This window comes from Electrona antarctica (genome assembly GCF_951216825.1).
Source record: "Electrona antarctica genome assembly, contig: scaffold_92, whole genome shotgun sequence".
NCBI lineage: Eukaryota > Metazoa > Chordata > Actinopteri > Myctophiformes > Myctophidae > Electrona > Electrona antarctica.
The window spans coordinates 196,339-212,889 of NW_027638697.1; the positions used below are offsets into that span (position 1 = coordinate 196,339).

The following is a 16,551-nucleotide window of genomic DNA, read 5'->3' on the forward strand; positions in this document are numbered from 1 at the left end:
CCTGGGGAGAGCAACAGACTTGAACTCATGCTTCCTTCATGCATGAGTGTCCAAGTTGCTCCTTTACACCTGACAGGGGGGAGTTTCCCTGGTTGGACGTAGCGCGTGGAAGGAACACGTGATTCCAACCAGTTCCTTTCCCCTCCATCAGGCGCCCCGGCTGGCCAGGGGGAGGCAGTTTAGAGACCAGGAATACTGCATGTTTTTGTGAGGGTACCTACCCTAGGGGACACGGGGAGAACATGTGAGGGTACCTACCCTAGGGGACACGGGGAGAACATGTGAGGGTACCTACCCTAGGGGACACGGGGAGAACATGTGAGGGTACCTACCCTAGGGGACACGGGGAGAACATGTGAGGGTACCTACCCTAGGGGACACGGGGAGAACATGTGAGGGTACCAACCCAGTTAACAGTTTCTTTAATATTATTGTATTGGTAAAAAGGTCAATTGCCTTCCGTCTGTTAGAAAAGTACTCCATTTGAAGGCCCTAGTAAAAGATACTGGTTCAGAACGTATTGTCTCCCGTCTTCCCACAAAACAAACAAAATGCTCCATAGGATAATAATATAGAAAGCCTGGTTCTTCAGATGTTCTGGTTAACATACCTTCAGAACACAGGAGGCATAGAAAGCCTGGTTCTTCAGATGTTCTGGTTAACATACCTTCAGAACACAGGAGGCATAGAAAGCCTGGTTCTTCAGATGTTCTGGTTAACATACCTTCAGAACACAGGAGGCATAGAAAGCCTGGTTCTTCAGATGTTCTGGTTAACATACCTTCAGAACCCAGGAGGCATAGAAAGCCTGGTTCTTCAGATGTTCTGGTTAACATACCTTCAGAACACAGGAGGCATAGAAAGCCTGGTTCTTCAGATGCTCTGGTTAACATACCTTCAGAACACAGGAGGCATAGAAAGCCTGGTTCTTCAGATGTTCTGGTTAACATACCTTCAGAACACAGGAGGCATAGAAAGCCTGGTTCTTCAGATGTTCTGGTTAACATACCTTCAGAACACAGGAGGCATAGAAAGCCTGGTTCTTCAGATGTTCTGGTTAACATACCTTCAGAACACAGGAGGCATAGAAAGCCTGGTTCTTCAGATGTTCTGGTTAACATACCTTCAGAACACAGGAGGCATAGAAAGCCTGGTTCTTCAGATGTTCTGGTTAACATACCTTCAGAACACAGGAGGCATAGAAAGCCTGGTTCTTCAGATGTTCTGGTTAACATACCTTCAGAACACAGGAGGCATAGAAAGCCTGGTTCTTCAGATGTTCTGGTTAACATACCTTCAGAACACAGGAGGCATAGAAAGCCTGGTTCTTCAGATGCTCTGGTTAACATACCTTCAGAACACAGGAGGCATAGAAAGCCTGGTTCTTCAGATGTTCTGGTTAACATACCTTCAGAACACAGGAGGCATAGAAAGCCTGGTTCTTCAGATGTTCTGGTTAACATACCTTCAGAACACAGGAGGCATAGAAAGCCTGGTTCTTCAGATGCTCTGGTTAACATACCTTCAGAACACAGGAGGCATAGAAAGCCTGGTTCTTCAGATGTTCTGGTTAACATACCTTCAGAACACAGGAGGCATAGAAAGCCTGGTTCTTCAGATGTTCTGGTTAACATACCTTCAGAACACAGGAGGCATAGAAAGCCTGGTTCTTCAGATGTTCTGGTTAACATACCTTCAGAACACAGGAGGCATAGAAAGCCTGGTTCTTCAGATGCGAGGGGATTTCAAAAGCCAAACCCAGGTCAGTTCCTGAGAGCGAGGAAAGGAGAAAAAGGAGAAAGGTTGGATTTAAAAAATATAAATAAATACAATACAATATAAATAAATAAATACCCGAGAGACAAATTCCACTGAAGCACAAAAGCTTTGGCTTTATTTCAGTCGTTCACACGACGTGACCAGAACGGAGATGCTTTTAAATCCATCCATCTTTAAGGGTTAGGGTTAATCCATCCATCTTTAAGGGTTAGGGTTAATCCATCCATCTTTAAGGGTTAGGGTTAGGGTTAATCCATCCATCTTTAAGGGTTAGGGTTAGGGTTAATCCATCCATCTTTAAGGGTTAGGGTTAGGGTTAATCCATCCATCTTTAAGCTCCGTCGAATGACAAGAATAAATACGTGACAGCTCTACACCAGGTTCAACGCAACGTCTATGGAGAGCAATGGAGGCTTCCAATTCCATACTGTTTTGTTCCCCGATACATTGTTCTGGTGAATACTTTTTGGTGATTCCTCAGAGGTTAGTGAAATACTCAGAGGCTCACGCGCTCAGCGCACTTTGTTGACAATTAGTGCGCAGACAGATGATGTCATTACGCCCCCCCCCCCCCCCCCCCCCCCCCACACCACCCCCAAAAAAGTACCGTTCTTGGAGAAGGAGATGTGACCGTTGTCGAGGTCCATGTAGCATCCGATGGTGTCATGCATGGTGAACTCCTGTAGGGGGAGACAAAAACACCATGAACACTACACACTGTGTCATGGTGATGGATGGATGGATGGATGGATGGATCATAGAACCCAGCTCGATAAACCTGTTCGATAAGGTGCTCATTATCAATACAAAAAACAACAATCCCTAATTTAGATCCCTGTGGTCCTACCTCTCCGTAGCTGTCAAACTGCTTGTTGTGCGACTTCTTTCCGGTCCCACCAAAACCAAAGCCGTATTTATCGGTTCCTGGGAAGAGAGGTCAGGTGTTTAAGCAGTGTGACGTTTAGCTCCATGTGGAAGGAATCTCAACCCTCTGCTGTAATCTGGTGTTAAGGCCTAGTCATGGTCCTGTAATCTGGTGTTAAGGCCTAGTCATGCTCCTGTAATCTGGTGTTAAGGCCTAGTCATGGTCCTGTAATCTGGTGTTAAGGCCTAGTCATGGTCCTGTAATCTGGTTGAGTGTTAAGGCCTAGTCATGCTCCCGTTCTAGGTGATAAGGTGACCACCCAAACGGTGGTTAGTAAAAACAGAGAGGTGTGTTTGGGTGAGCGGTGAGTCTCTTACCACCGCGGCTCAGTGACGTCATGTTGTAGTTTTAGTAAAAACAGAGAGATGTGTTTGGGTGAGCGGTGAGTCTCTTACCACTGCGGCTCAGTGACGTCATGTTGTAGTTTTAGTAAAAACAGAGAGGTGTGTTTGGGCGAGCGGTGAGTCTCACCCCAAGCCTGTCTCACTCTCTAGTATCTTACCTAGGTCCAGACCTGTCTCACTCTCTAGTATCTTACCTAGGTCCAGACCTGTCTCACTCTCTAGTACCTGTCTCACTCTCTAGTACCTTACCTAGGTCCAGACCTGTCTCACTCTCTAGTATCTTACCTAGGTCCAGACCTGTCTCACTCTCTAGTACCTGTCTCACTCTCTAGTACCTTACCTAGGTCCAGGGCAGCCTGGCTGGAGGCCCAGCCCACACGACACAGACCCTGGTCATGGCACGACACCTCATAGTAGTACTTCCCTACACACACACACACACACACACACACACACACACACACACACACACACACACACACACACACACACACACACACACAGAGGGGGTGATGACATCATAGATATTAGTGGCGTTTGCAGTCTCTAGTCATGGTGGGGGAGAGGAGAGCAGACTTATTAGTGTCCCATTGGCCGTGGGGCTTAGTGTCCCATTGGCTGTGTGGGGCTTAGTGTCCCATTGGCCGTGGGGCTTAGTGTCCCATTGGCCGTACAGGGCTAGTCTCCCATTGGCTTAGAGGCCAGCCAATCATGAAATCTCCCCCACTAGACCAGGTGACCAGACCAGAAAGTACATAGACATATATAAAGGCTAGATGGCCCAGTGCATTGTGGGATGTGTAGTTCTATGTACTCTACCAGCCCATAGACATATATAAAGGCTAGATGGCCCAGTGCATTGTGGGATGTGTAGTTCTATGTACTCTACCAGCCCATAGACATATATAAAGGCTAGATGGCCCAGTGCACTGTGGGATGTGTAGTTCTATGTACTCTACCAGCCCATAGACATATATAAAGGCTAGATGGCCCAGTGCATTGTGGGATGTGTAGTTCTATGTACTCTACCAGCCCATAGACATATATAAAGGCTAGATGGCTCAAGGCGGAGTCTCTGACGTAGTTCACCCGGCGGCCATCTTGCTTCGGGGCTACAGTACAGCATGTTCTATGGCAGCTCAAACAAAAACAGTCATAACTCGCTCAAATCTTGACGGATTTACAAACGGGTTGGTTTATTACAAACGTTGTCAACGTGGCTATGATTCAGGACGCTTATCTGCTTAATTTAGTTTTTTATATGAACGTCGTATAAAAGCATATACGTATGCGGACGTCTCTGACGTTTATAACAAACCAAACCGTTTGAAAATCGGTTGAAAATTGAGCAAGTTGTGGTTATTTAAAAGTACATGCCCCATAGACACAATGTTATGCTGCCCCGAGGTAAGATGGCCGCCACGTAGCAACGCCGCTCTCCATTGGCCAGAGCGCTGGTGGTGGGTGAGCCACGTAGCAACGTCGCTCTCAATTGGTCAGAGCTCGGGTGGTGGGTGAGCCACGTAGCAACGTCGCTCTCCATTGGTCAGAGCGCAGGTGGTGGGTGGAGCCATCTAGCTTTCTATATATATATATCTATGAGAAAGTAGGATAACTGATCAGTGATCACTGATCAGCTCTGCAAGCTGATAAAAAATTATCCAAGCGCTGGAGTAGTGTGCGTGCGTGTGTGCGTGCGTGTATGTGTGTGTATGTGTATGTGCGTGTGTGTGTGTGTGTATGTGCGTGTGTGCGTGCGCGTGCGTGTATGTGTGTGTATGTGTGTGTGTGTGTATGTGTGTGTGTGTGTGTGTGTGTGTGTGTGTGTGTGTGTGTGTGCGTGTGTGTGTGTGTGTGTGTGTGTGCGTGCTCTACCTTTGGTGATTCCTTTAGTAGATCTGCAGCCGTGCCACTCTTTAAACTCTCTGCTCTGACAACACATCCCATCTGGACCGATGGCTGAGAGACAGACAGGCACATGAGAGACAGACAGGCACATGAGACAGACAGGCACATGAGAGACAGACAGGCACATGAGAGAGAGACAGGCACATGAGAGACAGACAGGCACATGAGAGACAGACCGGCACATGAGAGACAGACCGGCACATGAGAGACAGACAGGCACATGAGAGACAGACCGGCACATGAGAGACAGACAGGCACATGAGAGAGAGACAGGCACATGAGAGACAGACATGCACATGAGAGACAGACAGGGACATGAGAGACAGACAGGGACATGAGACAGACAGGCACATGAGACAGACAGGCACATGAGAGAGAGACAGGCACATGAGACAGACAGGCACATGAGAGAGAGACAGGCACATGAGAGACAGACAGGGACATGAGAGACAGACAGGGACATGAGAGAGACAGACAGGCACATGAGACAGACAGGCACATGAGACAGACAGGCACATGAGAGAGAGACAGGCACATGAGAGAGACAGACAGGCACATGAGAGAGAGACAGGCACATGAGAGAGAGACAGGGACATGAGACAGACAGGCACATGAGACAGACAGGCACATGAGAGAGAGACAGGCACATGAGAGAGACAGACAGGCACATGAGAGAGAGACAGGCACATGAGAGAGAGACAGGCACATGAGAGAGAGACAGGGACATGAGAGAGAGACAGGGACATGAGAGAGACAGACAGGCACATGAGACAGACAGGCACATGAGAGACAGACAGGCACATGAGAGAGAGACAGGCACATGAGAGAGACAGACATGCACATGAGAGACAGACAGGCACATGAGAGACAGAAAGGCACATGAGAGACAGACAGGCACATGAGAGACAGACAGGCACATGAGAGACAGACAGGCACATGAGAGACAGACAGGCACATGAGAGACAGACAGGCACATGAGAGACAGACATGCACATGAGAGACAGACATGCACATGAGAGACAGACAAGCACATGAGAGACAGACAGGCACATGAGAGACAGACAGGCACATGAGAGAGAGACAGGCACATGAGAGACAGACATGCACATGAGAGACAGACAGGCACATGAGAGACAGAAAGGCACATGAGAGACAGACAGGCACATGAGAGACAGACATGCACATGAGACAGACAGGCATATGACAGACAGACAGACAGACAGACAGACAGACAGGCAGGCAGACAGACAGACAGACAGACAGACAGACAGACAGACAGACAGACAAGGATAAGTGACTAAGCTCAATTCATTGAACACAGTGTAACACTGCCATCTAGTGCTTCAATGCAGCATTACACCAAAGTAGCAGTGGCAACATGAAACAGGTGGTTTTCTACTGACTAAAACAACATGAAACAGGTGGTTTTCTACTGACTAAAACAACATGAAACAGGTGGTTTTCTACTTACTAAACAACATGAAACAGGTGGTTTTCTACTGACTAAACAACATGAAACAGGTGGTTTTCTACTGACTAAACAACATGAAACAGGTGGTTTTCTACTGACTAAAACAACATGAAACAGGTGGTTTTCTACTGACTAAAACAACATGAAACAGGTGGTTTTCTACTGACTAAAACAACATGAAACAGGTGGTTTTCTACTGACTAAACAACCTGAAACGGGTGGTTTTCTACTGACTAAACAACATGAAACAGGTGGTTTTCTACTGACCAAACAACATGAAACAGGTGGTTTTCTACTGACTAAAACAACATGAAACAGGTGGTTTTCTACTGACTAAAACAACATGAAACAGGTGGTTTTCTACTGACTAAAACAACATGAAACAGGTGGTTTTCTACGGACTAAACAACATGAAACAGGTGGTTTTCTACTGACTAAACAACATGAAACAGGTGGTTTTCTACTGACTAAAACAACATGAAACAGGTGGTTTTCTACTGACCAAAACAACATGAAACAGGTGGTTTTCTACTGACCAAAACAACATGAAACAGGTGGTTTTCTACTGACCAAACAACATGAAACAGGTGGTTTTCTACTGACTAAAACAACTTGAAACAGGTGGTTTTCTACTCACCAAAAGCTGGGCTGCGGTCGTAAGGGTTCATCTGCCATTTGCTAAACACTGAAGACAAAACACAGAACACAGTGGTTCATTTTGTTAACCCATCTGATGAATTGAAAATGCTGGACCCCATTGTAAACAAGTGTAATGCTTTACATGGTGTCGTCCACAGTGAACAGTTTTTTATGTAGGGAACCTGTGACCACATTCTACAAATCGTGTCTTCTAAATCCTGACAGTTTTCTGAAAAACCCTGTTTTCTAAACTGTGGTTGTCAAAAACATTTCACGTCAAGGACCCCAAAGTAGGGCTGCACGATTATGAGATTATGACCCATATCCCTCTCCGATTATTGTCTGATTCAGATATTATACAGAGGACCACAATGGAAACAAGATTAGGCCCTAGAGGGGCTTATTGGCCCAAAGCCTGTGGGTAAGTATTCAATCAATCAATAAATAGTAGGGATGTAACGATGTAGTAACTGCATCGAAAAATCAATTTTAATTTCAAGAATCGAAGTATATCAAAATGAAAACAGCAACATTGACTATGTATCGTATCGTTTGGAAATAATCTGTATCGAATCGTTTTGCCATGCAATTAATCGGTTGTATCAATACTACATTTTTGTGAGTGGTATTTAGCAATTTTTAGAAGAAAAATTAAAAAGTACAGAGTTTAATTAATTAATTTAAAATAAAGAGAGGTACGTAGGTAGCAGATCTATGAGCTCTTAAGAGCTTGTAGATCTGCTATTTTTGGAAAAATTGTGAAAATGTGGCACAAATCTTTGAATATATATTCTTCCAGAGTGTAGGTGTTTAATAGTTCTGACCTGCTCCTCCGGTCCTGACCGCTGCTGTAGTAACTATAGTAACTGTAGTAACTATAGTAACTGACCTGCTCCTCCGGTCTTGACCGCTGCTCGGCCCTTCTTTCCTTCCTGCTGGTCCTTCAGGGTCTCGTAGACGATCTGGATCACCGGGATGCTGAACGCCTGGAGAACATGAACACACCATCACTCACCATGAACACACCATCACTCACCTTGAACACACCATCACACACCATGAACACACCATCACTCACCTTGAACACACCATCACTCATCATGAACACACCATCACTCACCTTGAACACACCATCACTCACCATGAACACACCATCACTCACCTTGAACACACCATCAAACACCATCACTCACCTTGAACACACCATCACACACCATCACTCACCTTGAACACACCATCACTCACCATGAACACACCATGAACACACCATGAACACACCATCACTCACCATGAACACACCATCACACATCAGACATCAGAGGCGTCTACCTTTCTGTGTCTATGGAGATACAGACTACTTACTTACCCCTGTTTTTCCGCTGCCCGTCTCAGCTGCCTACAGGGAAATATAAAGAAAGTATTTGAAGACACAGAGGATACGCATAAGTAGTGCGTGCGTGCGTGCGTGCGTGCGTGCGTGCCTCACCATAAGGACGTCTCCTCCTCCTAGAATCAGAGGGATGGACTCGGCCTGGATGTCGGTAGGGAGCCTGGAATACCAGGAGTGGAATTAGTGGAATACCAGGAGTGGAATTAGTGGAATACCAGGAGTGGAATTAGTGGAATACCAGGAGTGGAATTAGACTGGAATACCAGGAGTGGAATTAGTGGAATACCAGGGGTGGAATTAGTGGAATACCAGGAGTGGAATTAGTGGAATACCAGGAGTGGAATTAGTGGAATACCAGGAGTGGAATTAGTGGAATACCAGGGGTGGAATTAGTGGAATACCAGGAGTGGAATTAGTGGAATACCAGGAGTGGAATTAGTGGAATACCAGGGGTGGAATTAGACTGGAATACCAGGGGTGGAATTAGACTGGAATACCAGGGGTGGAATTAGTGGAATACCAGGAGTGGAATTAGACTGGAATACCAGGAGTGGAATTATACTGGAATACCAGGAGTGGAATTAGACTGGAATACCAGGAGTGGAATTAGACTGGAATACCAGGGGTGGAATTAGTGGAATACCAGGAGTGGAATTAGACTGGAATACCAGGAGTGGAATTAGACTGGAATACCAGGAGTGGAATTAGACTGGAATACCAGGGGTGGAATTAGACTGGAATACCAGGAGTGGAATTAGACTGGAATAACAGGAGTGGAATTAGACTGGAATACCAGGGGTGGAATTAGACTGAAATACCAGGAGTGGAATTAGACTGGAATACCAGGAGTGGAATTAGACTGGAATACCAGGAGTGGAATTAGACTGGAATACCAGGGGTGGAATTAGACTGGAATACCAGGAGTGGAATTAGACTGGAATAACAGGAGTGGAATTAGACTGGAATACCAGGAGTGGAATTAGACTTGAATACCAGGGGTGGAATTACTGGAATACCAGGAGTGGAATTAGACTGGAATACCAGGAGTGGAATTAGACTGGAATACCAGGGGTGGAATTAGACTGGAATACCAGGGGTGGAGTTAGACTGGAATACCAGGGGTGGAGTTAGACTGGAATACCAGGGGTGGAATTAGACTGGAATACCAGGAGTGGAATTAGACTGGAATACCAGGGGTGGAATTAGACTGGAATACCAGGAGTGGAATTAGACTGGAATACCAGGGGTGGAATTACTGGAATACCAGGAGTGGAATTAGACTGGAATACCAGGGGTAGAGTTAGACAGGAATACCAGGGGTGGCGTTAGACTGGAATACCAGGGGTGGCGTTAGACTGGAATACCAGGGGTGGAGTTAGACTGGAATACCAGGGGTGGAGTTAGACTGGAATACCAGGGGTGGAGTTAGAAACACATGGTAGAGGTTTGGGATCTCATACTGTGCATGTTTTCCCCTTTGTTTTACTTTCTCTAACTGCATATATGATGATTTCCCTTTTTTGCAACAGAAGTTTATATCTGTACGTCTGATGAATTGAACATGCAGGACCCTGATGTAAACAAGTCTTTTATCCTCGTAGTGGTTTTTGCATCGACTTGTGCTCTCGTTTGAAATGTACCCATTCTACAAACGGTTATTAAACCCTCTTGTGGCCAAGCCTAATTAACAGTGGATTGATTCTTCAGCCAGCATTTTTCAAATGTTTAATTTGTCTTTTTAATGCCAATAGAAAAATCCGCGATATACACACTATATCTCATTCTGACGGGGCAAGACCATAGTATTGGGACAATCAGTCCTGATGGTGGCGGTAACGTCACCATTTTGCCGATTCTGACCAAAAGGAGCGAGTGAACGATGACCACATCCGGTTAGGATCAAAATATCCGGCAGTAGCTTTGCAAGTGTGCCACAATGAAAGATGTCCGGAATGCTAAGCTATCATCGTAATTTTCATAACTAAGTCAAATTAAGCTCTAATCAAGCCCAAAACATCGCATTTTACGCAGCGATGCATGCGCGATCACGCGCGTGCGCGATCGACCGTGCACACGCAGATTTTCGGCCGGTTTTAGGAAGATTACATCGGCCGTTAGCCAAATTAGCTAAAAAATGCTAAATTTTGCGACAATAAGCTCCCGATTATTGGGAATCAATCGATTACGTCAATTACGTCAGTGGCCATAAGGGATTTATTGATTTCATTACGTCAATTACGTCACTGGCCATAAACCAGTTAATACAAACTTCAATCAATCAATCAATCAATCTAATCACTTACAGCCAGTCCAGCTCCTCCACCGCCTGCGCGATCTCAGGCATCACCCCCATTTCTGTGGATTAAAGGGTTAAAAAAAAAAGTCAATATTATTTCTGTGGATTAAAACCCATTCTGCATTTAAATTCTGCAGAAATTGGCCTCATGGTGGCGCTACTGGCAGATGTGGAAAATGCAGGGCAAAGGTTTAGTCTTGGCCTCTAGGGGGAGTGAGCATGCAAAGTTGTACACAGATCGGTGCAGTTATAGGTAAGAACATGAATTGGCCTGTTATAGCGCCACCATGAGTCCACTTTTTTTTAAAGTGGCATTTCTTCCTCTGCCTGGTGGTAATGTGTGTGCATAATTTCACGGAAATCGCACGCTGTGTTCATGATTTGAGGCATTTTGTTCAAAATGGACAAATCTGCACTACTTTGGAAGACAATCTTAGCCAATGGGGATGGAATATGGGGACGCGGATTGGTCCGTGTTGATCACATGACTATAGAGATGGTGTATACCGAGTTGCGTGATGAAAATGTGTACGAGTAATATAAATAAATGTGTTTTGCAAAAGCCGGCCTCCTGGTGGCGCTATAACAGGCCGTTGTGGAGAAAAGGGGGCAGAGGTTCATCGTTGGCATCTAGGGAGTGTGTGTGAAAAAGTTTGGCATCGACCGGGTTAACGGTGCCGGAGATTAGCTGTATACACACACACACACACACACACACACACACACACACACACACACACACACACACACACACACACACACACACACACACACACACACACACACACACACACACACACACACACACACACACACACACACACACACACTGCAAAACATACTCTCTCCCCATGCCTTCGGCCTGGTGAAGACAATAATGCTGCTCAGGACTAGCTCTGGTCCATTAGAGCCCTAATGCCCTTAGGATGGCTCCGTGCTCTGGACCAGAGCTAGCTCCGTGCTCTGGACCAGAGCTAGCTCCTTGCTCTGGACCAGAGCTAGCTCCGTGCTCTGGACCAGAGCTAGCTCCGTGCTCTGGACCAGAGCTAGCTCCGTGCTCTGGACCAGAGCTAGCTCCGTGCTCTGGACCAGAGCTAGCTCCGTGCTCTGGACCAGAGCTAGCTCCGTGCTCTGGACCAGAGCTAGCTCCGTGCTCTGGACCAGAGCTAGCTCCGTGCTCTGGACCAGAGCTAGCTCCGTGCTCTGGACCAGAGCTAGTTCCGTGCTCTGGACCAGAGCTAGCTCCGTGCTCTGGACCAGAGCTAGCTCCGTGCTCTGGACCAGAGCTAGCTCCGTGCTCTGGACCAGAGCACGGAGCTAGCTCCGTGCTCTGGACCAGAGCTAGCTCCGTGCTCTGGACCAGAGCTAGCTCCGTGCTCTGGACCAGAGCTAGCTCCGTGCTCTGGACCAGAGCTAGCTCCGTGCTCTGGACCAGAGCTAGCTCCGTGCTCTGGACCAGAGCTAGCTCTGTGCTCTGGACCAGAGCTAGCTCCGTGCTCTGGACCAGAGCTAGCTCCGTGCTCTGGACCAGAGCTAGCTCCGTGCTCTGGACCAGAGCTAGCTCCGTGCTCTGGACCAGAGCTAGCTCGGTGCTCTGGACCAGAGCTAGCTCCGTGCTCTGGACCAGAACTAGCTTCAGGAGAAATGGGCCAATAAATAAAAGGATTCTCCTGCAAAACGCAGGAGGGTTGGCAGCTTAGCTCTGAGTGAAGATGTCAACATGTCAACATCACTACAATAAGGACATTACAACACAGATATCACTACAATAAGGACATTAAAACACAGACATCACTACAATAAGGACATTACAACACAGATATCACTACAATAAGGACATTACAACACAGATATCACTACAATAAGGACATTAAACACAGATATCACTACAATAAGGACATTACAACACAGATATCACTACAATAAGGACATTACAACACAGATATCACTACAATAAGGACATTACAACACAGATATCACTACAATAAGGACATTACAACACAGATATCACTACAATAAGGACATTAAAACACAGATATCACTACAATAAGGACATTAAAACACAGATATCACTACAATAAGGACATTACAACACAGATATCACTACAATAGAGGGTATGCATAAAGTTAATGGCAAATTGAGTGGCACCATTGTTTAACGTTGTTTAATGCAATAAGACAGGACTGCCACTCAGTAGGCATTCCTGCATAACTTCCTGGTTTGATGATGACGTCACGCGCATACCCTCTATAAGGACATCACAGCAGAATGGACAATACAACGTCTTTCTGTGTTGTGATAAAAACATCTTCTTACCTCCAAACGCAGCCATGTTGCTTTAGCCTTGCAGAACAACCGGGTGTGACGTATCAACGGTCCGTGCGGGAAACAAGGCTCATCATGTATTAGTTCCGTTTAGAGTCATCATCATCATGGCACTGCGGACCATAGACATATATACATAGACGCCTCATTTGCCGCTGCAGTTCATTGGAGCGACGTGTATCCCAATGAAGGCGGAAGTGCAGTGCTGAAGGCTTTTGTTTTTTTTAAACAAATCTTTATAACAGTCATGACAATATACATTACAAAACACAAACAAACAAACACAAACAACAAAGTTATTAACAATACAACATCAGAGCCAGGGGGGATTAGATTACTAACAGAAAACATTAAAGAGTGAACACAAAGCAACAGTTCTCCGCAGCTTTCTTATTTAGAAGTGCTGAAGGCATTTGCTGAAGGCGACTGCGTCGCTGCCCGAGTGACGTCACTCATGTGACTCCTCCATGTCTCTCGCTGTCACTCAAGTGACTACTGGCCAATCACAGCGCGTCTTTTCCGGGACTTATGTTACGCACGCGGAAGCTTACAAGCTTCCGCTAATGCTTCGCAAGGAATGTCGGGAAAATAGTGCCTTCAATTTTGACACACGCCTCAGAGCCGGAAGGGGCGTCTATGTATATATGTCTATGCTGCGGACAGTGCTTATGCAGTAGAAAGTAATAACTATAGGCACATTTACTTACTTTAAGTATTTCTAATTAAGTACAGCTTCGAAGTAATTGTATCATTTTCTTCTTTACTTTGTTTCCATTCCTGGTACTTCTACTTGGAAGAAGTCACATCATTAAGTGTACTTTTTACTCCGCTTCAACTATATTAATTCTGTTAGTGGTGCAGCAGTGCCCTCTTGTGGCGGAACTTTAAAACTACAACATCAGTGATGAGTGAAGGGGAATGTAATGTTTCATGTCTCATATCAATTATCAAAGACATGAATTGATTAATGTATTACTAAATATGTTTGATATCACATTAGACATTAATCTATCAAAGGATCTTCATATAATTGGTCCTAATGTTCATGATAAAATACCACTTTTTGTCCTACTCAGTCTGTGTCTCTGAGTGCTGTGGGCAATTCAGAAACCCGTCCACCAGTGACATCATCGGCAGATTTATTTTAAAACAAACATTTTTGAGGAGAAAGAGTCACACCCGTGTGAAGTGAGGGGCGCTAATATATTAAAGTCTAACTCGTGTTGATTAGGTGATGTCATGATGATGTAAAACAAACGGTGTCAAAACAAACATTATTTCTCTTTATTGTTAATGGCATTTAATGTTTGTGTTATAGGGACAAAATGAAGTACATTTTCCCTTCATTGTTAGTGGCGTTTTTAAAACAAACATTGAACTAAAAACAAGTTAAACCTGTATAGCCTATAGGAGGGGCTCGTCTTTAGAAACCTTTAGAGGTTTCTAAAGAGGTTTCTATAGTGGTTTCTATAGTGGTTTCTAAAGAGGTTTCTATAGAGGTTTCTATAGTGGTTTCTATAGAGGTTTCTATAGAGGTTTCTATAGTGGTTTCTATAGTGGTTTCTATAGTGGTTTCTAAAGAGGTTTCTATAGAGGTTTCTATAGTGGTTTCTATAGAGGTTTCTATAGAGGTTTCTATAGTGGTTTCTATAGTGGTTTCTATAGAGGTTTCTATAGTGGTTTCTATAGTGGTTTCTATAGAGGTTTCTATAGTGGTTTCTATAGTGGTTTCTATAGAGGTTTCTAAAGAGGTTTCTATAGTGGTTTCTATAGTGGTTTCTAAAGAGGTTTCTATAGAGGTTTCTATAGTGGTTTCTATAGAGGTTTCTATAGTGGTTTCTATAGTGGTTTCTATAGAGGTTTCTATAGAGGTTTCTATAGTGGTTTCTATAGTGGTTTCTAAAGAGGTTTCTATAGAGGTTTCTATAGAGGTTTCTATAGTGGTTTCTATAGAGGTTTCTATAGTGGTTTCTATAGAGGTTTCTATAGTGGTTTCTATAGTGGTTTCTATAGTGGTTTCTATAGAGGTTTCTATAGAGGTTTCTATAGTGGTTTCTATAGAGGTTTCTATAGTGGTTTCTATAGAGGTTTCTATAGTGGTTTCTATAGTGGTTTCTATAGTGGTTTCTATAGTGGTTTCTATAGTGGTTTCTAAAGAGGTTTCTATAGTGGTTTCTATAGTGGTTTCTATAGTGGTTTCTATAGTGGTTTCTATAGAGGTTTCTATAGTGGTTTCTATAGTGGTTTCTATAGAGGTTTCTATAGAGGTTTCTATAGAGGTTTCTATAGTGGTTTCTATAGTGGTTTCTATAGTGGTTTCTAAAGAGGTTTCTATAGAGGTTTCTATAGTGGTTTCTATAGAGGTTTCTATAGAGGTTTCTATAGTGGTTTCTATAGTGGTTTCTATAGAGGTTTCTATAGTGGTTTCTATAGTGGTTTCTATAGAGGTTTCTATAGTGGTTTCTATAGTGGTTTCTATAGAGGTTTCTAAAGAGGTTTCTATAGTGGTTTCTATAGTGGTTTCTAAAGAGGTTTCTATAGAGGTTTCTATAGTGGTTTCTATAGAGGTTTCTATAGTGGTTTCTATAGTGGTTTCTATAGAGGTTTCTATAGAGGTTTCTATAGTGGTTTCTATAGTGGTTTCTAAAGAGGTTTCTATAGAGGTTTCTATAGAGGTTTCTATAGTGGTTTCTATAGAGGTTTCTATAGTGGTTTCTATAGAGGTTTCTATAGTGGTTTCTATAGTGGTTTCTATAGTGGTTTCTATAGTGGTTTCTATAGTGGTTTCTATAGAGGTTTCTATAGAGGTTTCTATAGTGGTTTCTATAGAGGTTTCTATAGTGGTTTCTATAGAGGTTTCTATAGAGGTTTCTATAGTGGTTTCTAAAGAGGTTTCTATAGTGGTTTCTATAGAGGTTTCTATAGTGGTTTCTATAGTGGTTTCTATAGAGGTTTCTATAGTGGTTTCTATAGTGGTTTCTAAAGAGGTTTCTATAGTGGTTTCTATAGTGGTTTCTATAGAGGTTTCTATAGTGGTTTCTATAGTGGTTTCTATAGTGGTTTCTATAGTGGTTTCTATAGAGGTTTCTATAGTGGTTTCTATAGTGGTTTCTATAGTGGTTTCTATAGTGGTTTCTATAGAGGTTTCTATAGTGGTTTCTATAGAGGTTTCTATAGTGGTTTTTTAAAGAGGTTTCTATAGTGGTTTCTATAGAGGTTTCTATAGTGGTTTCTATAGTGGTTTCTATAGAGGTTTCTATAGTGGTTTCTATAGAGGTTTCTATAGTGGTTTCTATAGTGGTTTCTATAGTGGTTTCTATAGAGGTTTCTATAGTGGTTTCTATAGAGGTTTCTATAGTGGTTTCTATAGAGGTTTCTATAGTGGTTTCTATAGTGGTTTCTATAGTGGTTTCTATAGTGGTTTCTATAGTGGTTTCTATAGAGGTTTCTATAGTGGTTTCTATAGTGGTTTC

At 44.0% G+C, this 16,551-nt stretch overlaps 1 protein-coding gene across 1 annotated transcript in view; it reads right to left on the reverse strand.

Moving 5' to 3' along the window:
- ddx1 (DEAD (Asp-Glu-Ala-Asp) box helicase 1) overlaps positions 1 to 13,173 on the reverse strand; it is a 64,999-nt gene extending 51,826 nt beyond the window's left edge. Inside the window, exons 1-11 of the mRNA XM_079530725.1 lie at positions 13,070 to 13,173; positions 10,760 to 10,811; positions 8,553 to 8,616; positions 8,433 to 8,462; positions 7,956 to 8,052; positions 7,065 to 7,112; positions 4,924 to 5,007; positions 3,389 to 3,472; positions 2,627 to 2,703; positions 2,387 to 2,459; positions 1,694 to 1,770 (exon numbers count right to left, since the gene is read on the reverse strand). Coding sequence (XP_079386851.1) covers positions 1,694 to 1,770; positions 2,387 to 2,459; positions 2,627 to 2,703; positions 3,389 to 3,472; positions 4,924 to 5,007; positions 7,065 to 7,112; positions 7,956 to 8,052; positions 8,433 to 8,462; positions 8,553 to 8,616; positions 10,760 to 10,811; positions 13,070 to 13,085 — 702 coding nt within the window. The 5' untranslated portion in view covers positions 13,086 to 13,173. The remainder of the gene's footprint in view (positions 1 to 1,693; positions 1,771 to 2,386; positions 2,460 to 2,626; positions 2,704 to 3,388; positions 3,473 to 4,923; positions 5,008 to 7,064; positions 7,113 to 7,955; positions 8,053 to 8,432; positions 8,463 to 8,552; positions 8,617 to 10,759; positions 10,812 to 13,069) is intronic.
- Between the last annotated feature and the right edge of the window lie 3,378 nt (positions 13,174 to 16,551).